Genomic DNA, 25,062 nt, shown 5'->3' on the forward strand with positions numbered 1-25,062 from the left:
CGCACAAATGCATGAGGACTATAGAGTGCCACAGATGTGACGTCAAAACCAAGAAGACTAATTCACCATAGGTTCCCTTGAGATTTTCCTATGGGTTTTTATAATGGAGTTTTTCAATTTTATAAGTAAAACAAGGTCTGTGGTACATATAAATTAATGATACTTGGACATTTTGCTCTACAGTGTAAATTAAAATCAAATTTTGAAGCAGTTAAGTTTATTTAAAAAAAATAAACACAGCTGTTTGTTTGTTTGTTGGTTTGTTTGTTTGTTTGTAATAAGTAACATAGAACATTTGAAGTTTGAGTGTGTACAGTTTACATTTTCCAACTAAACGTCCAAATGTAAGTTATGTTTACCACGGACCATATTTTACTTGTATTGAAACCATGGCAAATTAGTCTTTTGGGGTTTGATTTCACAATACAACATCCAGAAAAAATTTCAAACCCAAGCTACAGTTTCATCAGCATTTTCATTTACAGGAATATAACCTGCCTAATGTGGACAAGCCAGAGCCAATACATATCCCTAGCATTCAAGAGCGAGCAGACACTCTAGTCGCTAGGTTTAAAGGCAAACCTGACAGGAAGGACAAGCCACAGGTAGAGCAATTCAAGAGAAAACAGCATGCTCTTAAATGGACAGTACACCCAAAAATGAAAATTCTGTCTCACCCTCATGTCGTTCCAAACCTGTAAGACCTTGGTTCATCTGAGTGCTTTCTGAACCTGCATATTCAGCAACACAACTGCCACTTTCAAGACCCAGAAGGGTAGTAAGGACATTGTTAAAATAGTCCATGTGACATCAGTGGTTAATCTTCCATTTTATGAAGCTATGAGAACACTTTTTTTGCATCAAGAAAATGAAAATAACGACTTTATTCAACAGTTTCTTCTCTTCCGTATAGGGCTGAAATGATTCCTCAAGTAGCTCGAATACAAAAAATCGAGACAAATTATTACTGACGCACAAACCGATAAACGCTGGACATATTTAAGACCGTAAATTAATGGTTAGTTATGATGTCCCTAAGTTAGCTATGTTTTGTGAAAGACTAAGTGCTATTTATTGTCTCATTCTCTCTGTGACACACAGAAAGTTAGTCAATATCAAACGAAGAGTGCCGCAGCATGATTACAAATGTGATACTGATTTTATGAAACAGTTAATCACTAAACAAGAAGTTAATATTAAGAAACTTACATTTTAGACAGCATATTGCTTGTTTTTGCTGTATTTCGCCAACAAATAGTCATTCCAAACACCGCCACAGCACTGTTTTGCGTCTTTGAGCAACATGACGGTGATTCGTTCTTGAATGAATCACCCGTTAAATGATTCGGTTCAATCGCAGTGACTCACTTACTTAACAGTGACTTGCTGCCACCTATTGGTGGTATTGATTTCACATTTAAAGTATATTTATTTTAAAAATACATGTAAATATCAGTATTCAGTGTTTTGTTTAAAATAACAAAATATTATTTATGCATTTGTAACTGCAAGTTAAATGCATTCATGTCCCTCTGAGCTGAATTAAATAGTGGGTAAATAGGCCTACATCTAAATGCCTCAATTTCTTGATTTATGCCTTTTGTTTTAGGTTGTAATGTTTACCTTTTTAGTAGTGTATTTTTTTTTTTTTTTTTTTTTTTTTTTATTCATTTATGTTTTCATATATATTATTGATATATTTGTATTTGCATTTTGAATGTAATTTGGCAAAAAAAAAAATGCATTAAATGGGTTTCATTGTTATTAATGTATGCAATTTCAGCAATAATGTTAATTTTTCTAAAAAGGAAACTAATTAGTTGTTTATTTTAAGAAGCCTATCTTATTTTCTCTTGTATATTAGTATTGCTCTTTAAGTGACTTCTTATCCAATTACTCGATTAATCAATAGAATAATCAGTAGAATACTCGATTACTCAAATAATCGGTAGCTACAGCCCTACTTTCGTGTCAGTCTTGCATGTTCCGGGCCTTGAACGTGTCAGTTGTGTTGCTGTCTATGCAGGGTCAGAAGGCTCTCGGATTTCCTCAAAAATATCTTAATTTGTTCTGAAGATGAACGAAAGTCTTATAGGTTTGGAACGACATGAGGGTGAGTAATTAATGACAGAATTTTCGTTTTTGGGTGAACTGTCAGACAGCTTGGTCAAGAGCACAACCAGGTTGAGTCGTGGCCTTGAGTTGTCTTGAACATTTGCGCTCTTTCTTTCCCCAAATATATAGAAATTAATAGTTATATTAATTTCCTTGCATCTTCCTTTGTGAAGGTTATGAAAAAGCCATCACGGTTCTTTATTGAGCAGTGGCTTTTGACCCACGGCCTCAATCCTGAGCAACCCTTCTATCCTTCTGACCCCCAGCATCAGGTAGCCCTGCCTGAGCATGGAGAGTTATGCATGGACATCATGTCTGTACCCTAAACACATAGTTCAGCTAACCTATAATGGTTTGAATGCTTTATATGTAACTCTACACAACTTAACTCATTGTTTCCTAAAGGATTTTATTCACAGTATTGCAGAAATCGGTGATATTCCTTGTCCTAACGTCTTGACTTAAGACTGCATCTCTCTCACAGCAGAGTGGGGTTTTGCGTACTGATGATCACGTGCCTTTACACATCCCCAGCATTCAGGAGAGAGCCGAGAGGTTAACCTCTCAGTTTAAAGACAAACCAGCAAAGCCAAAGGTGAACTCTCAGCACTGGGTGTCCTTGAAAACACACATTTTTTTCATCCACAGCCTTAAACGGTTGATGTATTTCAGCAGTTACGCAGTCTTTTGGCCTTGTCGCAACACAGATTTAGCAAAGATAGAGTGGAAATTGTTTTCAAGGAATGTTCCGGGTTAAATAAAGCTCCTATATATATTGTGTTCACAGGTAACACTCCTTAAGTGTGGCATCAAATGTGGAATCATAATCATTTTCTAATAGTGGCAGCAGCAGCCAAAATAATTTTACTGTAAAAATGATTGTAAGTACTGTTATTATTTTTGGGTGCTGTCTGTGGAGGTTAGCTTGCAGTATTTCTTTTAAGACTGTCGATTAGTTTTTTTTTTTCTGCCTGCCTACCTGCTGTTCTCATCGACTTGCCTTTACATCCCTCATCTCTCTCTGTGTCTCTCTGTGTCATTCAAAGTCTAAGAAAAAAGCGTCAAACTTCTTAACAGAGCAGTGGTACAGAGCGCGTGATGTGAGCTCTGTTAGCCCTCTGCACTCTCCCAGCTCTTTCCGGCAGGTAGCAATGATGCATCTAATGACTGCTGTGTTCTGGAGTCATGTGTTTGCATGCATGCGTTTGTATAACTCTTTCGAAAACACTTTGTTAAAGGTAGAGGGCTGCTGTTTTGTGAGCCTTTTGTGTGGAGTGTCTCTCTCCATACGTGTGTAACCAGATGTATGTATCAGTGTGTGAAGTGGAAAATATATCGGAAAACAAACATTTACGAGTACTGTAAGCTGGATGTGACCTATATTCACAAGCTGCATAAAAGCTATTTCTGGAAACTAATCTGCATGTTTATGCAACATTAAAATTGTAAATTGAATTTTAATTTAACATACTTTAAGCATGATTGTTAAAACGTGGGGATAGCATTTCAGGAGATGCTGACAAAAATGTTTGCTTCTTTAAATTTGTTTACAAGTGAAATTAATTATTGAGCAGTTTTCATTGGTACAACTTGACTGCTTCAAAGAACCATGCAAGAAAATCTGAATTTTTTAATTCTTCATGGCCCTGAAACACTTACGCTACCATTCAAAATTTTGTGGTTAGTAAGACACACACTACCATTCAAAAGTTTTTGAACAGTAGAATTTTTAATGTTTTTATTTTTTATTTTTTTTTTTTAAAGAAGTCTCTTCTGCTCACCCAGCCTGCATTTATTTGATCCAAAGTACAGCAAAAACAGTACAGTTTTGAAATATTTTTACTATTTAAAATAACTGTTTTCTATTTGAAAATATTTTCGAATGTAATTTATTCCTGCGATTTCCAAGTTGAATTTTTAGCATCATTACTCCAGTCATATGATCCTTCAGAAATCATTCTAATCTGATTTGCTGCTCAAAAACATTTTTATTATTATTATTAATAATAATAATAATAATTATTATTATTATTATTATTATTATTATTATTATTATTATTATGTTGAAGACAGCCGAGTATAATTTTTCCAGGTTTCTTTGTTGAATAGAAAGTTTAGAAGAACAGCATTTATCTGAAATGGAAATATTTTGTAACATTATAAATGTCTTTATCATCACTTTTGATCAATTCAAAGCATCCTTGCTTAATAAAAGTATTAATTTTTATAATTTTCTTTTCCATAATTACATTTTAAAATATATTTATATAGAAAGCAGTTATTTTAAATAGTAAAAACGTTTCACAATATTATTGCTTTTTCTATATTTTGGATCAAATAAATGCAAGCTTGGTGAGCAAAGGAGAATTCTTTAAAAAAACATTAAAAATCTTACAGTTCAAAAACTTTTGTAGTGTACGTATTTTATGTTTTGAAAGTCCCTTGTACTCTCCAAGGTTGCTGTTATTTGGTCAAAACCTTAATGAATATAGTAATATTGTGAAATATTATTACAATTTAAAATATCAGTTTTCTATTTACTTATGTTTCAATTTATTTTTCTGTGATGATAAAGCTAAATTTTCAGCAGCCAATTCAGAAAAATATGCATATTTTGCGCCAATGTAAATGTCTTCTCTGTCACTTCTGCTCAGTTTAATGCATCCTTTCTAAATAAAAGTATTAATTTCTTTCAAATTAATCTGAAAGTTAGTGTATGTTTGTGCCTTGAAGTTTCTTATGATCTAAAATTGTAATTATAGGTTAAAATTTCAATTAACAGTTTTTCTTACTTGTTTCTCAGATCTTGACAGCCTTTTTTTCCGTTTTAGCACTTTGAGTTGCTTTGAGCTGAATTACACCTTGTGCCTTGTCATCTACACAAATAACCCTGCAACATCTGAATTGAATTCATTTTTAATCTTTCATAGTTTTGAAAACTGCTACAGCATCTCACTCAGCTTTCAACCATCTATGCTTTAAAAACTATTTTGTTCTGTTCACCACCCGTAGCACTGTGTAAAGATGTACACAGGGGGTGTGAGCTCACTGGCTGAGCAAATAGCCAATCAGCTTCAGGCTAAGGACGACCCGAGGCCCTTGCTTGAGAAAAGGGATTTGGTAAGAATTATGGGTGTTGTATTTTTGCTTTGGTACATGGCTAAAATGTAGCGCTGGGTATCACCGACTCGCTGTGATCACAAAGCATATACCATGATTCAGTGCACTGATAACTGGATCAAGATACTGCAGCAACAACAACCAAACAGGAATAACACCTACAAGATTCAATATAAGCCTAAAAAGTTGTTGTGTTTCTCTTATACTGCAACAGCTTTTGTTCCAAGAAAAAGGCTTACTGTGTCAATGCCGAGCTAAGATAAAACTGAACTGGATTTTTTTTCTATATCTGTAAACTACTATAGTATGTTATCATTATAATTTGATGTATTCAGTATTTTCTATAATTTGTAAATTGTTATAGTTTCTAAATCTTTAATTTTTATAATTTCTAAATGTACATAATTTACAAATGTTTGGTAACTATCTTCTCTGCCATGCACCAGACTTTACACAAAAAGTTTTATCTTCAGTTCCTTGAAGCACAGAAGATCATAAATTATTTTGGTGCATGCAGTCTCTCTCAGCAGATTTCTAAGCATTTATGTGCCACTCCTTGCTCTCACTTAAAAAAAAGACCTGAATTAGCATGTCTCGCTTCTGTCTCTTTGACTCTGCAGGGTTCCTTGCGGAAGGAGTTCCCTCAGAATATTGGAGGCAGTGATGTGTGTTTCTTCTGTCGGAAGCGCGTCTATGTGATGGAGCGTCTCAGCGCAGAGGGAAAGTTTTTCCACCGCAGCTGCTTCAAGTGCGACTACTGCGGCACCACCCTCCGCCTGTCCTCCTACGCCTTCGATGTTGAGGACGGTACGAAACCCAAGTGGAATTAAAATCCCTCCTGATTATTCATACTGTAGCTACTTACAAGTTACCATTATTTTTTCCTATGTTTGTTTTTTTTTTAAGTAGTGTTTATTAACTTAATCTGAATACTATGGAAGCCCGGTTTTTGCGACTTTTTATCTCACATTTCTGACTTTTTATTTCATGAAACAAACTCTCAGTTCTGAAACAGTCTCAGTTCAGTTTATTCTCAGTTGCGTGATATAAACTCACAGTTGCAAGATATAAGGTCAAAATTGCTTAACATAAGCTTGCAAGTGTGACATAGTCAGAATTGTGAGTTATAAAGTCAGAATTAAGACATAAACTCACAATTTTGTTTGTATCTCCCTAAGGACTTTTTTTCCTTAGAAATGAGATATAAACTTGCATTTGGGAGTTATAAAGTCCAATTTTGACAAGGGAAAAAAGACTGTTCTCAGAATTGCATGTTTATATCACAATTCTGACTTAATAAGTTGCAATTGCATGTTATAAGTCAGAATAGCGAGATATAAACTCACAATTACGAAAAAGAAGGTTTTCTCGCAAATGCAAGTTTATATTGCGCAAGTCTGACTTTTTTCTCACAATTCTGACTTTTTTTGTTTAGAAATGAGATATAAACTCACTTTTGGGAGGTATAAAGTTTTGAGGGGGAAAAAGACTAATGTTTTCAGAATTGCAAGTTTATATCTCATAATTCTGACTTAATTATTTGCAACTGCAACATAAATTGCGATATAAACTCAAAATTCTAACTTTTTTTCCTCAGAATTGCATGATACAAACGTGCAATTATGACTTCTCAGTTGCGTGACATAAACTTGCGATTGCAAGTTATGAAGTCAGAATTGCCTGATATGAACTCGCAGTTGCGGCATAAAGTCACAATAGCGAGAAATAAAGTCAGAATTGCAAGATAAAAACTTACAGTTTTGACTTTTTCTCACAGATGCGAGTTTGTATCTTGCAATTCTGACTTTTTTCCCCACAATTGCGAGTTTATATCTCATAATTCTGACTTTTTCTCTTGCAATTCTGATATTTTTTTTCTCCAAAATGAGAAACTCCAATTTTGATGGTAAAAAAAGACTTCTCAGAATTGCAAGTTTACATCACAATTCTATAACTTGCAATTGTGTATTATAAAGTCAGAATTGCAAAATATAAACTTACAATTCTGACTTTTTTTGTCAGAATTGCTTGATAAATATGAGAAAGAAAGACTTTGTCTGACAATTCTGACCTTTTTTTCTCGCAATTCTGACCTTTTTTTCTCGCAATTCTGACCTTTTTTTCTCTCAGAAATGAGATATAAACTCACAATTGGGAGTTATGAAGTCCAATTTTGAGGGGGAAAAAGACCAACATTCACAGAATTGCGAATTTATACAATCTCACAATTCTGACTTAATTACTTGCAAATGCATGTTAAAAAGTCAGAATTTTTTCTCCGAATTGCAAGATAAAATATGATTTGTTTTTTGCAATTCTGAGATAAAAGTGAGGATTATGAGTTTATATTTTGAAATTCTGACTTTATTTTACAGAATTGCAACTGATTTCTTGGAATTGCAAGTTTCTAACTTTATAACTCGCAATTGGGAGTTTATATCACACAATTCTGACTTTAGAACTCACAATTTTGAGTTTGTATCTTATAGTTTTGCATTAATTTCTCAGAACTTTAGATCACAATTGCGAGGAAAAAAAAGTCAGAATTGTGATAAATCGCAGTTGCCTTTTTTATTATTAATTTTTTATTCAGTGGCAGAAACGAGCTTACATAGAATACTCTATAGAGCCTTTTTGATTAATGTAAGCACTCTTTAATTTCCTGCTTGCTCATAGTTTGCTGTCATGAGATGTGCATTGTAACCAACACAGTGGGATATTGTTGTACAAGACAGAGGGAGCGTTTCTCTACATCATCAACGATTCTTTATTAGCTCTGGGCTGTTTTGTATACTCCCACATGGCGTAGATATGCACGTTAGGCGGAAATCACCCACATTTGTTGCATTTCGCTTTTGATTTGAGTTTTTCTGTGAATTATGTACTAAAACAGATGTGTGTTTTCGCTCCTATAGGGAAGTTTTACTGTAAACCACACTACTGCTACCGACTTTCTGGTCTGGCACAGAGAAAACGGCCTGCGCCTGCTGCTGCTGCTCCCGTAAACCCCAAGGTACTGACTTCTTTAGTGTCTGTTTAGTCAGAGTGTTGTTTTTCTGGCACTGTTTTCCAATTTTTTGTGATCTAATAACAAAAATATAATCAGATATTTTTTGTTATTGTCATAGGAGCCCCAGGTGTTGGCGGTAACCCCCAACACAGTGGATGCCCCAGGCCAAGCCATAACTTCTCAGGCCCCTGTGGAACGCCGGCCCTCAGGTACCCGCCTTTCCTCCTTAGGCCCCGTCCCGTGTCTCTCTCGAGGAGTAGGGGGCACCCTGCGCTCGTTGAGACGAGCGATGTCTTGGACCCGCCACCAGGTGGCGCACAATCCTTTAGATTCTCCTTTCCTCCTCGCCTACTGCGTTTATCTGCTCTCCTGCTTTACTCTCAACATCCTGCTCAATATTCTCTAGCATGACCCCCTTCCAGCCTCTGAGCTACTCGCACATGCTGTGATTTAGAGTGATATTATGCTTGTTGTGTGTATCCCTGATAATGTCACAAATGGTTAACTCATTGTAAATCGCTTGGATGTAAATAATATGTATGTTATTCAGAGTGGTGCAGCCTAAATCAATTTCTTCTTTTGATTATGAGTAAACCATCCGGGCAAAAAAGCATACTAATTAAGTGTTAACAACCGTAATTTAATTAAATGCATAATTTAGAGCTTTTAAAAAGTGTGAAGTTGCTCAAATAGTGAACACACATATTAAGTGTAATAATTAAGCTTTTTTGCCTGCATGTGTTATAAATATTCTTTATTTATTGCCTGTTTTTGTTGCTCTCCTTTCTGTCCTTCCTCTGTATAGATCTGTGATTTAGTGCCTTTAAGTTTGTGATTTGTAATTTCTGACCTGTGCACCTTTTGTAACATAGTGCTTGTATCAGTGCTTGTGATTGGTGGACTCTGTAAGCTTTACCTTTCCCCTCTCCTATCAGAGCAGCTTGTTGCTGAGCTAGTGCCTGCATCTGTGCCTGTGATTGGTCTACACTCCCATCAGTCCTTGCATCTCTGTCCTAGTGTTTGTTCACCTCCTAATTCTCCTCTGCATAGTACTAACACCACTGCTCGTGGCATCCGTCAAATGTGTATCAATGAGAATGTTTTACAATACAAAATGCCTGGTGAGTTTGTGCTACTTAGGATGAAATATATAAGGTGTAAATAGATACAGTTGTTTTATTGAGAAGTTTTAGCAAAATTAATATATTAATCATATATATTTTAGAGGTGTGAATCTCATGAATAATTGTTCAGTTATATTTTACCTCAAAATAACAAGAAAATAGCAAGAAAATAGTTTTGCATTAAAAAAATTAAGCTTAGTTTTAGAACTGTTAAGATGGTTTTCATTGTGAAATTATTTTCTAAGTTTTAATTTAATGCAAAAAATATGTAATTTTTATTACTGTTATGTCTAAGAAAATAAGAAAATGGCATTATTATCACCTGACCTGTTTATTTTCGAGCTGCAAAATGATTAGTCGCGATTAATCGATTCAAAATAAGTTTGTTTACATGCTGTATGTGTGTGTACTGTGTATATTTATGTATATACACACACATACATGTATATATTAAGGAAAAATATGTAAAATATTTAGATTTATATATAATATAACTTATATACAAGTGTTTACATACAAATACATACAAAAATATATTTTAACGTGTGTGTGTGTGTGTGTATATATATGTATATAATAAATATACACATTACACACACAGTATGTAAACAAACTTTTATTTTGAATCGATTAATCGCGACTAATCGTTTTGCAGCTCAAATTAATTATATATTTTTTAATGCAATACTGAAAGTTATATATTAATGGTTTACAGTAGAACATATAATTTAAAAACAGACTTCAGTTTTTTCATGCAAAACAATGTCTTTTATACTTTTAGATGTTGTTGTAAATATGGCTAAAAATTACAAATGTGAAAGGTCTACCCTAGTAGAGTGCGTCAGAATAAGAATATTATATTATTTATTTCCTTTATTTTTAGTATTCCTTGCATGATATGATCAGATTAGTGTGGAATCATAGCTATGCATCAAATGAACACGACACACTATTTTATTCATGGGGTCTGTCACTACATAATCACTGTGTGAGGCATATTCGTTATTCAGTGAGTTCTGAATACATCAGTCATAATTCAGTTTCGGGTGGCAGGTTTTTTCAATCGATTCTTTTTATGAATTGCATGCTTCATTCCACTAACCACTTTCACAATCACAGTCATGTTTTTTTTGTTTAATTACATGCACAAAATGTTCTCACTTGCTTGATTTGGGTTTTGGGATTTGCTTCACTGGATAGATGTATTAGTCATACACATGTCCACCTGTTCGTTATTGTTAAAAAGTTCATTAATATTAAAACTAATCTATCTGAGATGCTTTAATAGGAAGGGAAAAAGGCAAGGTAACCATAACTTGTATTTATTATTTAAGGATATATTTAAGAGTATTTTACTGAGAACATATTTAAATCTATTTAAATCTAGAATATATGTGGGGTCATGAAGGCCAAATATTGCTTGTGTAAATAAAGCTAATAAGTTATCACTTTGACTGTGTTTGTCTTATTTGTATGAGTGGAAATGAATCCCTGTATTTATTATTTTCAAAAACAACCTTAAACGAAGGTAGGGTGGGTGGACAGTAGATGTAAAGTATATTAAATAATAAAGTTAAAGTCCTTATACAGCTTTGTATTGACAAGTAATGCTTTAAGCTTTAACTAAATCAAGAATTTGTGAGTTATGTCTATGATTATTATTATTACACCCCTACATACCAGCCATTTTTTTTCTCTTCTCTTTTCTGTCCATCACAGCAACAGAGGTGAACGGGGTTACAGAGCCCAGCGTGGCTAAACGTCTTAAAGGGACTCCTGAAAGGATCGAGCTGGAGAACTACCGTCTATCTATGATGAGAGAGGAGGAGCTGCAGGAGGTGCCCGAGGAGACGCTGGCCGAGCACAACCTCAGCAGTGTGCTTGATAAAGCCACCGACATTGAGGACGGATCTAGGTATCGTCATATCTGTTGTAGGATGTTGCCATGCTTTTTCTATCATGCAAGCACCACTAATTATCAGTAATTTTCAGCCATTACATAATATAATGAAAACAGTGCTTGTTCATTAGTATTCCTTAGTACTTTGCTAATATAATTCTGCTGTAATTAAAATGTGTGACGGAAGTGTTTGCGTTTTTATAATTAAAATTTTCCATGCTCTTTAGTTCCTGTTTCACATGATAGAAACAAGTTTGAAAGTGTTTTTTAATGCAGAAGCTAAAATGAACTTTAAATTTGGCATATGGTAATTTGTTCAAGAAAAGTGACTTAATATCAACAACAAGGTTCTTAAACTACTTTGAAGTTCATAATTTGAGGACCCAGTGTTGCCATTGTTATTTTTTTTACCTTTGTTGAATTTCAAATATTCTTGCTTGGAATCAAATATTTTAAATATGCAGGCAAGTGTCCTAAAGTGAACATTTAAATCAAAATAGTTTCTTAATACTCATTCCTGGTTTTATTGAACAAACTTCTAATACAGGATCTGTCATTCCATTCTATAACTAAAATGAAAATTGAGTGATTCTTTGCTAATCCTGTTATTTCAGACTTTCAATAAGACTTTAGTTTTGTTTATTTGAATGCAATAATAATTTTATTTTACAAGTTTGCATTAAATTGATCAGATGTGAATTAAAAAATACTTTTAACATTTTTACAAAAAAAAGTAATCTAACATTCTGTTCCTTACAGAACCTCTGAAAATTGCTTTACAGTTTCCACAAAAATATTAAGCAGCACAGCTGTTGTCAATAAGAAATGTTACACTTCAAGAACACTAATTTGCAGATGACGTACTCAGCCCCTTGTCATCAAGATGTTCATGTCTTTTTTTCTTCAGTCATAAAGAAACTGTTTTTTGAAAAAAAAAAAAAAAAAAAAAAAAAACATTTGAGGATTTTTCTGCATATAGTGGACTGGACTCCTATGATGCCTGCAAGTTTGAACTTCCAAAATGCAGTTTAAATGCAGCTTTAAAGGGCTTGAAACCATCCCAGCTTAGGAAGAAGCGAAAGAATTGGATATCTTGAAAAAAAAAAAAAAAAAAATCAGTCAGTCATAAGGGTCAGTTTTTCCAAATTGAGATTTATATATCATCTGAAACCTGTGAATAAATAATCTTTCCATTGTTGTATAGTTTGCTATGAAAGAACAATATTTGGCTGAGATACAACTATTTGAATATCTGGAATCTGAGGGTGCAAAAAATCAAAATACTGAGAAAATCACCTTTAAAGTTGTCCAGAGAAAGTTCTTAATGCATATTGCTAATCAAAAATTAAGTTTTAATATATTTACAGTAGGAATTTTACCATATATCTTCATTGAACATGATCTTTACTTAATGTCCTAATTAATTTTGGCATAAAACAATAATCAATAACTTTGACCCATACAATGTATTTTTGGCTATTGCTTCAAATATACCCCAGTGACATAAGACTGGTTTTGTGGTCCAGGGTCACAAATGTAATAATAATTTAAAATATGTTTGTTTGCTCTTTTTTTGTTTTGTTTTTTTTTTAAATAGTATTTTTAATTAAATAAATGCAGCTTTGGTGAGGTTAAGACATTTAAAAATCTTACCGACCTCAAAGCCTTTGATTTGTAGTGTTGGTAACTTGCTTTGAGTGTTTATTTGTATGTAAAAAGAGCAAACGGGAGTCCAGTGGTGATTTTAACACACTTATTCGCCTCTGCAGCAGTTCAGAGTCTGATATGGAAGAAGAGGATGAAGAACCGGAAGCGGCCGGCCCATCGGATCTGGGTGGGGTTCCCTGGAAAGAGGCAGTGGAGCTCCACGCTAAACTAAAGGGAGAAAGTGACCCTGGTGCGGCAGAAGACGACGATGGCCTTCATGACAGAAATGGAGAGATGGACGAGGATGAAGAGGAGGAGGATGATGAGGAAGATGAAGACGAGGAGGAGGAAGAGGAGGAATCGAGCGATGGTAAGCGTCGCATCAGTGCTTGTGAAGGTGATCAAAGTGTCTCTACACAATGAATAATGGATGTAGATGGCTGTCCTGGACAGAATGGCCTGTTTGATGGCGGTTCATTTGATTTTAGAAGTAGCTTATGTTCTTTTTCTTTTTTAGAAGATAATTTTAAAGGAATAGAAAGACTGTAATGTGTTTGCTCTGCGGAGTCTCATTTCCTCTGTCCACTTCGTATCATCTTTATGTATGTGGTGTCTAGCTCCCCTGATTAGATATTATATGTTCACCAGGGTTGTCTGCTGTCTCATATTCACAGAGAACTTCTGAAATTACATTTTCTCTTTGAGTAAGACTTTTTCTGATGAAAAATGTAAGACAAAAGATTTCCCAAGAGATTGCTCTAACCCCAGAGCTACAGCCCCTGATATATAATTTTTTTTACGCTGATATATCTCGTCAGTGAGACGCTGAATGTTTTAGCGATTCTGAACTTGTTTATACTAATGTGCCACTGTTGCTCGCCTTTCCAACCTTCGGCGTTTTCAGATGTTTACAACATCTCTGGCAAATTAACTAGTTTTCCTTTTCCAGCTATGTGTCGTGCATTTCTCCTTTATAAAAAGAACCTTTTATAACTTCCCTTGACACTAACTTTTTAATAAGTCAAAACTATTTTACATGGTGAAATCTAACAAATAGCTAAGGAAAAATTGGCGATGTACCTTTTGAATTATTTAAATTTTTGAATTATGGAGCATCTGTCAACCAATTAGTATCAAAGGCTGAACGATGCCATGGTATAATATTTTTTAGACAACAGTATAAAGTACTTGTATTAAGGATTTGCCATATTTTGTCAGTTCATTGCTTTAACTCAATAAAATAAATCAGCAAGTCCATACTGTAGCTGATACTACTCAGTACTTCTGAATGTTATTGGAGGTTCCTTGTTCTGTGTGTCATCCTGTACTGTGACAATATTATTTTTTCCCCCATCTTTTGCCTGTCACTTGTCTCTTGATCCTCTGCTTCGTCTTTTCCATCACTGTGTGTCTGTGTGTATGTGTGTGTGTGCTGGGGTAATTGTATGGGATGACAGCGGGAGAGTATTTCCCCTGGGACAGGGAGCTTCAGTCAGGTCTTTGGTTGGAGAATCTCACAAATGAAGAGGATACGGGTATATTTAAAGGTAGTGATGCCTGTGGATGCGTTTGGCTTTAGCACACGCTGATATCACGTAACTTCATCAGGAGCTGACGAATTAAGCTAACATAATTTGCCTGTTTTTTTGCTTTCCTTCTCTTTTATTAGCTTTTGGTTTGGCTTTATAAAGCTATGAAGCTTTTAACATAAAAATAATTATTATTGCTGTCTCTTTTCTGCAATAATGTTTGTGGTTAAAATGGCGTGCATTCACACCACCATGTCTTGAATGAGAATTTTCAGGGTGTTTTCACACTTGCTTTGATTGTATGGTCTAAAACTGAGCTTATGTCATTAACACCAGTATCACAGTTACTACTAGCGGCATCTGTTTATCACTTTATCACTCATCTGGGTAACAGGAAGAGAAGACTTGATTTATTCATGTTTTTATTGTTGTTTACCAAACGTTAAGGGGATAGTTCACCCAAAAATAAAAACTTTATCATTATTTACTCACCCACATGTTGACATTATCAACAATGTCAACAAATATTTTTGTTGTTGAGTAGTCGTTTGATCTTTGAAATTACAGAATTACATTGTAAAATATATTCAAATAGAAAATTGTTATTTTATATGTTAAAAATATTTCAAAACTATACTGTTTTTGCTGTACTTTGGATCAAATAAATGCAGGCTTGGTGAGCAGAAGACACTTCTTTGAAACATTTAAAATTAAAAAATTTGAATAGTAAAATAATGGTAATAATTACATAAAATTATTTTATTTTAAAAAGATGAAGTGACCTTTCTTTACTTGTTAGAATATGTATAAATCAATTATTTAACTAATTGCAAAAGCTGAATAATTAAAGTCTACTGATTAATCAATGAAATAATCGACAATTAGTCAATTAATCATTCTAACAATTGGTAGATTAATCAATTATCAAAATAATTGTTTGTTGCTGCCCTACAAATGTGTATGATTTAATTCTTTGGAACATAAAGATATTTTGAAGAATGTTGGTGACCAAACTATTTTGGTTAGCATTGACTAAAGGGTGAGTAGATGAAGACAAATTGCATTTTTGAGTGAACTTTTAATTGCTCCAGATGTATTTAAAATGCAAAGAACACATGCAAGAATGCATAAGATTTTGGCAACAAGGTGATATGAGAAATATATTGTAGGCCTACTGCAATGATCAAATTATGTCACAATTAGCAGTTCACTAATTCGGCCTGATTGTGACCCATACGTGAACTACAGTTTCAATCTGACTCGCACAAGGTTTGCGGCATCACGCCAAATAAATGCACTGAACATTGTCAAGTGTACTCAAATTCGCACCAGAAGCTCAAGTGTGAAAGCACCCGCAGAGTTGATTGTTCCTTTTTTAAAATTGCTGTCATATATGAAGGAGCCTTTTCTAACGCATGCTACTTTTCTAAAGTATGTGTTAACTTTGCACTTTACAGTCTGTTCTAAACTATAATGTTCTCCTTTCTTTTTGTCTTCAATGTTTCTGTCTGACCATTTATGGCTGCTGAATCTCACGTTGGGCTTTCATTGCTGCCTACGGGGACTTTTTTGTGACCTTTTTTACTTTTTGAACAAATTGGATTTTCTGTTCCTGCTCTGTGCTAATGGACTCGCCAATAAATCCTACAATATGATCACCTTAATGGCTACCCGTAATGCCACCATGCAGCAAGGAACCTGCAAATCCAGCAAGTCATAGATCCAGTAGACCCTCTGGACATCCAGATGGACAACCACTGGACATCCAAACAGGCTGAAGGGCTGCTTGAGGGCCCCTCGCTGTCACCCTTAGGCTCTCAGCCTTCGCTGAACAACACCCAGCTCACACAGCCCACCTCCTCCACAGGTAACCCCATGTGGAGGAGTCATACCTGGGCCCTGTGGCTTTTGGGGGGTAGTAGATGGTGCAGTTTACACCTGGTATTAACATGCATCTCATATGTTTTTCTGTGTAATTGGATTTCAGGAGTAAAATACATTTTTATTGACAGTTTTTGGTCAATATTGTATGTTTTATATGCATGCTCTTCTATTTTTTTTAGGGCTGTCAGTTTAACACGTTAACTTTAATTAGTTATGAAAAAATAACGCAGTGAAATTATTTCATATAGTTATTATTTGATATGGTTAACGCGCTGACCCCGCCCCAGACCTTTACATTGTCTATTTCATATAGTTGACTGTTGACAAATATGATGCAGTTAAACTCCATAAATGCAGATATGCCCTAAATTGTAACATTTTGGTGCAAAAAAAATGCCCTTGTATGTGTTTTGTCTCCTATTTATATATATATATATATATATATATATATATATATATATATATATATATATATATCACATATCACACAATATCACACAGGCAGCAAGAGTAATATGACACAAGTATTGATTTTGTCCCCGTCTATCACAAACTTAAATGTGATTTTATGCAGCAGTTCAGTAAATAAGAAGTTTATATGGTGTTATATTTTAAACACAATATTATGTGTTTTTGCTCCGTTTTGCAAAGAACACATCTTGAATTTGCATTTTGAATGAATCGAGTGAACGAATGATTCCAAGACCCATTTATAAAGGGAACCATGTACTTCATTCCTAAATGAATCAGCCGTTTGAACGAATCGAATGAATATTGAATGACTCATAAAGACATTTACCACCACCTGCTAGCACATTTAATTTCTTATTTAGAGTATCATTTTATATAACAAAAAAAAATAATACAAATAAAAACATTACAACAACATTAAAAACAAAACCATTCAAACCTTCCTTTTGTGGAACATAAAGGGTTTTTTGAAGTCTGTTGTTAACAAAGCTGTTTTGGTTACCAGTGACTTTCAGTTAATGAACAAAAAATACTAAGTTTCTCAAATTATCTTCTTTTATGTTCCATAGTTTACGTTAGGCTGTTGCAGCATAAATGTTTGTGTAATAACGGTTATGTTGAATCAAATGAAATATTTCTATGTTCTATTACCACAATTTGTAATGTCTACTTAATAATTTACTTAACACAAAAATAGCTTTAAATCTTTTGTGGGTGGATAAATTAATCGAAACATCATGTAATTAATTAGATTTAAAAAATTTAATTGACTGACAGCCCTACTATTTTTACATTTAGATTACCTGTGCAATCATCTGCTGTAGGACTCAAAGTTAATAACTGTTCATTTTTAGCTAATCTAATTTATTTTTCATACTATACATTAGAAGGTTGTAATGGTACAGAATGTATAATTGGGCATCAAAATAATTGTCAGAATTTAAAGAAGTCCACTTCCAAAACAAAGATTGACATATAATGTACTCACCCCCTTGACATCCAAGATGTTCATGTCTTTCTTTCTTCAGTTGTAAAGAAATTATGTTTAAGGAAAACATTTCTGCATTTTTCTCCATATAATGGACTGATATGGTGCCCCGATTTTGAATTTCCAAAATGCAGTTTAAATGTGGCTTCAAACGATCCCAAATGAGGTTGTAAATGATCCCAGCCGAGGAAGAAGGGTCTTATCTAGCAGAACGATCAGTTATTTTCTTTAAAAAAAAATAAAATTTTAATCTCAAACACTCGTTTTGCCTTGCTCTCCCTGAATTCTGTGTATTCTGGCTAAAATCATCCTGCATCGCTGCAGAAGTTCTGACACAGTCTTTGCAACGTGAACATGCAAAGATCAAACACCCTTAACAAAAAAGGTAAAACAGCAATATAGGATGATTTCGAAGTTGAGGGAGAACATGAGATGATAACTGTCATGAACTGGAACAAAAACAGTCAGGCAGAGTAAGACAAGATGAGCGTTTGGGATTAAAAAGTATATAGATTGTATTTTTTTTATTTGAAATAACCGATCGTTACACTAGATACGTCCCTTCTTTCTCGGCTGGGATAATTTACAACCACATTTGGGATCATTTGAAGCCACATTTAAACTGCATTTTGGAAGTTCAAAATCGGGGCGCCATATCAGTCCATTATATGAAGGAAAATCCTGAAATGTTTTCCTCAAAAAAAAAAACAAAACAATTTCTTTACGACTGAAGAAAGAAAGACATGAACATCTTGGATGACAAGTGGGTGAGTAAATTATTTGTAAATTGTTGTTCTGGAAGTGGAGTTCTCCTTTAATTCCTAGTATTTATCACTATTCACTTATAGCCGACTCACTCGAGATGAATGTTGCCAGGTGTAAATGAGTTTTATGTGTGTGTGATTTGCATGTGTGGTGGCTTTTTGATGTTAATTTATTTTTCTGGTTTCATCCTCGATAGCGTTTTGCTCGCTTATCATACTTTCTGCAGTCTTTCGTCTTGCTTTAATACCTTTTGTATATCGCTCTTTATCATTGCTGTGACATTATGTTGACCTTTTACCGGTTGAGTTATTTTGTTTTCCAATGTTTTGTGTTTCCTTATATCTCACTTTATCAACATTGTGGATATTGGGGCATTGCTAACGAAGTAAATGCCCTTTTTCTGTTGATGTCTTTAATTTATTCATGAATGTATGTGTTTTTATGTTATGTTGTGTCTGTGCATTTCATGTACCTCTTCCCATTGTCATTTTCCATTGGTTTACTTGTAGCCCCCTCCCACAAATCCATGCGTCATGAGGCTGTCAGAGCCTGGTTGGACTCGATGTCTGGAGGTAGAGAAGAAAAACAAATCCAGAAGCTTATTTTAGTGCTAATACATACACACATCAGTGCATGGCAATGCTATTGAACACTTAACACCACTGCAATCAGTTAAACATTGATTGCATGTTAAAACGCCACATGCAGATACAAGTTAATGCCACTGCATGCTAGAGTGGTGAGACGGTGCCTGGTGTGATAGCTATTATCGTTCAGCTTAATCCAAACACACACTGGCTAATGCATGCATCTGATATGTTTCCTTTAGTGTTCTTCCTAAAAGTAAAACCACCGTTCAGAATGTTAAAATAACACATTTATAGGTTATTGTCCAGGATGCATGTGGTGCATCTTTGGAGAGCCCAAAGAGCTTGTTGTGACATAATTGCAAAGCACTTTATCAGTACAGCGCAAGGCCACAGAGAGGTCAAAACTGAAAGAACTAAAAACATTTATAAGTATTTTTGTGGTTCAGAGAACGGACACTCAAAAAACCCTTGAATACGACAGCCTTGAGCATGTCACATGTGCAGGAAGGACTCAAATAAACTGAAAATGGTTGCATATGATTCCAAAACTTGAAAAGTTCAAAACTTTTGTCCATTATTGAATGTAAAAAAAGTGGTGGCGTGTGGAAGGGGGTGTCTCGGCTAAATCTCCCTCTTTATTTATGTTTGCAATGTTCAGTTTGGTGTCATTGCGTTTCATTCACAACTCTTTACTCACCCGTTCTCAGCAGCTGCAGATTTAAAGTGTGTAAATAGATACTTGCATGAGTTTAATTACTAATACAATTTGTTTATTTCTACATTGTCATGTGCACTCATTGTATGTTTGCTTTAAAGTTCCCTGAAGACCATCATTTGTTAGCTACATGATGGTTGTATTCTTTGCTTTTTTTGCACACATTCTATATTATTTAGCTGTTTTGTGTTGCTAAAACCTACACATGAAAGGTCTTCTGATATTCACGAGTATAGATTTCTGTCCAATCTATTTAGATTATTTTGATTTATTTTTCTTCTCTGACCCCAGAGCCCTGTGAAGAGGATGATGATCCAGAAGCAGAAGCAGGCAGTCCTGACTTTGAGCCTGGCACTGAAATAGATCAAGGTTTGTCAAGTTCATGTGCCATTTTATGCTGTGATATCATTATGCTTTCAGAAAGGTTACAGAGTTAGGTGTTAGAATTTAATTAATTGAAAGTTTCACTACTTGGCCAAATAAAATTAGGTTAACAGACTTGACATTTAAAGATAATCTCCTACAGGCAAACATTTTACGCAAGTTACTTTTAAAGGATTATGTAAATTTTGTAAATTATTTTAAAAAGAGGGAAGTAGATTGGTAACAGGGTTGACACAACCTGGTGCTTTTTTAATAATACATTGTCTATAGAAGTTAACACCGGCCAAATGCATGCTTTTAAAAATATATTTCCATAAAAATATATTTCCATATTTGACCCTGGACCTCAAAACCAGTTTTAAGGGTCAGTTTTTAGAAATTGAGATTTATACATTGTCTAAATAAATATCTAAACAAATATCTGAATAATCTTTTCATTGATATATGGTTTGTTAGGATAGGACGTTATTTGCCTGAGATACAACTATTTGAAAATCTGGAATCTGAGGGTGCAAAAAAATCAAAATATTAAGAAAATCGACTTTAAAGTTGTGCAAATGAAGTTCTTAGCAATGCATATTACTAATCAGAAATTACGTTTTAATATATTTACGGTAGGAAATGTACAAAATATCTTCATGGAACATGATCTTTATTTAACATCCTAAAGATTTTTGGCATAAAAGAAAAAACGATAATTTTGACCAATACAATGTATTTTTGACTATTGCTACAAATATACCCGTGCTACTTACGACTGGTTTTGTGGTCTAGGGTCACATATTTTAAACAGGCTCTCACACTGTTTTAATTTCTTTAATGTCACAGAGGACATTCCCTCAGATGCAGAGGCTGAAGCTCGCTCGCGTTGCATAGATGAAATGGTGATGCTTCCAGTGGATAATGGCGAAACAGAAATCCAGGGACATATTTCCAACACTGGTAATCATAACCTAATCACAATCATATAAATTCATGCCTTTTCCATTTCTGTTAGAAACTGATGATTGCAAATGTTCATGCACTTGCATAACTTGTGTCTCTGAACACATTACATCAATGTCTTGCTTCATAATTATGCAGGCTTTGATGATTAAAATCTCAACACAAGGAGATTTTCCATGTCCATCAATATTTGAGCCAATTTTGTTTTTCCTTGCAGAGAAAACATCTGCAAATCCGAGGGAACTGATTGTGGACGTTGTGCTGTCTCCAATTCAAAAACCTGCTTTACCCATTGAAGAGGTAATACAGGGTTGTGGGATCTAAAGATCTAAATATCTAAATATGTACTATACAATTCTACCATTAATTTTCTCCTTCTACAGGTGAAAGAAGTTTCTCCTGTTGTACTAGTTAAATCTCCTGGCACACGTTTTTTCCCTGAGCCCTATCTGCCTGATAATGTCAAACCAAGTATTCTTCCACCTCAGAGTCCTGATTCTAAAATTCCCCGTTCGCCTGTTTCTCAAATAGTTGCGCTATCGCCCATCTGCTCCCAACCTGTTTCACAACCAGAGATGGCGTCTCCCAAATCTCCTGTCCAACCCGAGCCTTGTGCCTGCTCTCCAACAGGTAATCCCTTGTCTCCAATATGTACCCAATCGCAACCCTGCAATGAGCCACCCTCACCCCTCTCCACAAGCTCCCCTGTCAGGACTCAGCCAGTCCCAGCAGTCACTTCCACTCCTTTGGCTAAACCTGCTTCTTCTGAGAGGAGAACTAATGAACCCTTGAAAGATTTGGTGCCTGCGGAAACCCCAGTCAAGAAAACAGACCTCATTGAGGAGTTCTGGTTAAAGAGTGCAGAGATCCGAAAGAGTTTAGGACTCACTCCTTTGGATCGAAGCAGAACGACAGTGGAGAAGAGCATTGTGAAAACTCCAACGCCTGATTCATCATCTCCAAAGTCTTACACCCCAGAAGACTTGTCTGAAGAGCAGAAGCCTGCTTTCACAGGCCGTTCTATCATACGCAGGATCAACATTACCTTGGAGGGTCAGGTTATATCTCCGGTTGAACCTAAGAGTAGTGGTTCTGAGAAGAAGGACTTGAGCAGCAGTTCAGGGTTGGGTCTTAACGGAAGCGTGACTACTAGTCAGACAGCAGCTAGTGACAGCTACAACAACTCTGATTCTACCATGCTAACCCCTCCTTCCAGTCCTCCACCACCTCCGCCCAATGAGGAGCCAGCTTCTCTCCAAAACAAAAGGCCTCAGGTATCCTGGGACAACCTTCTTGAAGCCACAGAGGAACCTAAACCTGAGGCTACACCCCCTAAACCTAAGACTCCAGTTAGTCTGCCTCAACCAAAACCAGTTCCAGCTCTAGTTCCAGCTCCAGTTCCAGAGCCTAGAACTAACCCACCTGTTGTCATGAGGGTAAAGGAACCGAATAAACCACGACGTGAAGAAGTGAGAAAGTCTTTTGTGGAGTGTGTAGACGAGATACCGTTTGCTGACGACGTTGAAGACACATACGATGACCGCAGCCCGGACACAAGCGGTCTGGAAAAATTTTACACCCCGCCAACCAGCAAGGTCAACCGGGAGAAGCCGCCTTTCCACCTGGCACTGGCAATGGAGAATGGCAAGCCCAACATTGCTGGTGGAGTTTCCCGGACAGGGAAAGGCTCCCAGCAATTTTCTCCCGAAGCCAAGGAGATTGCAGAAGAGCGAATGAGAGCACGGGAGAAGTCTGTGAAGAGCCAAGCTCTGAAAGATGCCATGGCCAAGCAGCTTACTAAGATGAAAGAATCAGATGCTGCCAAGGGTGCTGTGGCAAAAGTAGCCTGGAATGTTCCTGAGACAACAGGGAAAAACAAAAAGCAATCGAACGCCCCCAAGGACTCTGCAGTTAAGGCTTTGGAGTCCAAAAAGCAGACAGACGCACTACCTGACCGTTTCTTCACCACACCGACCAGTAAGAACTTGGACAGTTCTGTCACATCTTCCGAGAGCTCAACAGGAGGCAAAAGCAAGAAGCGCAGCTCACTGTTTTCTCCACGCAAGAACAAAAAAGAAAAGAAAGCTAAAAGTGAAAGGCTCTCTGGCACAGAAGAGACTCCACCCAAACACAAGTCACTATGGAAGGCAGTGTTCTCTGGCTACAAGAAGGACAAAAAGAAGAAAGATGACAAGTCATGCCCAAGTACACCCTCAAGCTCTACAACCGCAGACTCAGGGAAGAAGAAAGAATCATCTCTGGACAGGTCCTCAGGTCAGGACTTACACCTTTGTCAGAATTCCTCCTTAGCTATGTTAGCTCTGTTCAAAACTCTAGTATGAATTCTAAATAGGCAGCTTCTTTCCAAGACAGGATCATAACACTCCACATGGTGGATTTGCCTTGCAGTTGAATTCAGTGGAGTGCACTGCTAGCATATTGCTAAGATAAAGTTGTGTGGTACCTTTTATAAGCATGAAAGTACATTGCACAAATTATTATTTTTTTAATATAAATACATTGAGCTATTAAAGAGAGAGTTCATCCAAAAATAAAAATTGTCATTAATTACTCACCCTCATGTCGTTCCAAGCCTGAAAGACCTTTGTTTACCTTCAGAACACAAATTAAGATATTTTTAATGAAATCTGAGAGGCCCAGAAAGGCTGTTCAAGGCCCTGATAGTGAGGACATTTGGTAAAATAGTCCATGTGACATCAGTAGTTCAACCTTAATTTTAAAGCTACAAGGATACTTTTTGTGCAAAAAATAAAAAAAAACACTTTATTAAACATTTTCTTCTCTTCTGTCATTTTGCTACAATTCAGTTTAATTCAATTCAAGCAGGTTTAATTTATGTGCTTTAATTATTTAAATGCGCGTAGGTTACGTACATGCGTCTCAGAGTGGCTCCGTTCACAGTAAATGCTGCTCCACACTAGTGTTTTTTATTTACATGTGTGGAGCATTTCAGACTTCATCTAAGCATATTGCTGTGAGTTTGGGATTATTATAATGTTTATTATAATGTGATTTCATTAGGCTTGTAAGGTAAATCATTTATAAACCTATGCAAACACAGAAGAATACATCAGTATCTTTTTTAATAAGCTAAATGTTTGTCACGTTTTCAAAATAAAAGCTCTACCTTCACTATGAGTTTACACGTTTTGATTTCCACATATTCAAGAAATTACAGTGTCTACAGCATTTCTGTCTTAAAGAAATGGCCAATTTTTAAAGATTAAGTGGACATTTGAATTAAATGTTGTTTAGTCAATATTAAACGATGATTAGATAGAGCTGTTAAGTGCAAAAACAATCGTCAGGCCATTGGCGCCCTCTACAGTCAAGTACATTAGTTTAATATGCATTAAGGATTTGTTCAATAAAACCATATGATTACTTGCTTTTGCACTAATTATGATTGCCTCATTAGTATTATATATGTATTTGAAGTTATTTTAAAGGATATTGTTTGCTTTGCTCTGTTTTTATTACCACAAACAATAATTATAATCATCTGATTATGCGTTTGTCAGAATAATCGCCCAATTATTCGATTTCTAAAATAATCGTTAGTGACAACTTTAGTCCTTACTACCTATCTGGGCCTTGAACATGGTAGTTGCGTTGATGTCTATGTAGGGTCAGAAAGCTCTTGGATTTCATCAGAAATATCTTAATTTGTGTTCCAAAGCTGAACGAAGGTCTTATGGGTTTAGAACGATATGAGGGTGAGTAATTAATGACAGACTTGTCATTTTTGTATGACCTATCCCTTTAAGAGGCATCATTAAATTACCTTTTGGCACAGCCTTCATGCCAGGAGCGTGCCTGTGAAAATGCTGACCAGTGAGACGGCTCATTTCAGA

At 35.4% G+C, this 25,062-nt stretch overlaps 1 protein-coding gene across 28 annotated transcripts in view; it reads left to right on the forward strand.

Annotated features, from left to right (window-relative positions):
• Positions 1-25,062, forward strand: part of mical3a (microtubule associated monooxygenase, calponin and LIM domain containing 3a) — a 121,853-nt gene that overhangs the window by 74,698 nt on the left and 22,093 nt on the right. For 15 of the 28 annotated variants that reach the window (XM_051135442.1, XM_051135440.1, XM_051135438.1 and 12 more), the window contains 17 exons: positions 486-605; positions 2,289-2,387; positions 2,600-2,710; positions 3,162-3,260; positions 5,128-5,235; positions 5,856-6,042; positions 8,151-8,248; positions 8,364-8,454; positions 11,089-11,284; positions 13,039-13,286; positions 14,374-14,463; positions 16,136-16,312; positions 19,063-19,125; positions 20,150-20,227; positions 21,071-21,184; positions 21,405-21,487; positions 21,571-23,461. In XM_051135442.1, the coding sequence (XP_050991399.1) occupies positions 486-605; positions 2,289-2,387; positions 2,600-2,710; positions 3,162-3,260; positions 5,128-5,235; positions 5,856-6,042; positions 8,151-8,248; positions 8,364-8,454; positions 11,089-11,284; positions 13,039-13,286; positions 14,374-14,463; positions 16,136-16,312; positions 19,063-19,125; positions 20,150-20,227; positions 21,071-21,184; positions 21,405-21,487; positions 21,571-23,461 (3,853 nt within the window). The remainder of the gene's footprint in view (positions 1-485; positions 606-2,288; positions 2,388-2,599; positions 2,711-3,161; positions 3,261-5,127; positions 5,236-5,855; positions 6,043-8,150; positions 8,249-8,363; positions 8,455-11,088; positions 11,285-13,038; positions 13,287-14,373; positions 14,464-16,135; positions 16,313-19,062; positions 19,126-20,149; positions 20,228-21,070; positions 21,185-21,404; positions 21,488-21,570; positions 23,462-25,062) is intronic. The other 13 variants (XM_051135459.1, XM_051135460.1, XM_051135461.1 and 10 more) reach the window with 9 other exon arrangements.

The sequence above is a fragment of the Labeo rohita genome, chromosome 18, assembly GCF_022985175.1.
Source record: "Labeo rohita strain BAU-BD-2019 chromosome 18, IGBB_LRoh.1.0, whole genome shotgun sequence".
Lineage (NCBI taxonomy): Eukaryota > Metazoa > Chordata > Actinopteri > Cypriniformes > Cyprinidae > Labeo > Labeo rohita.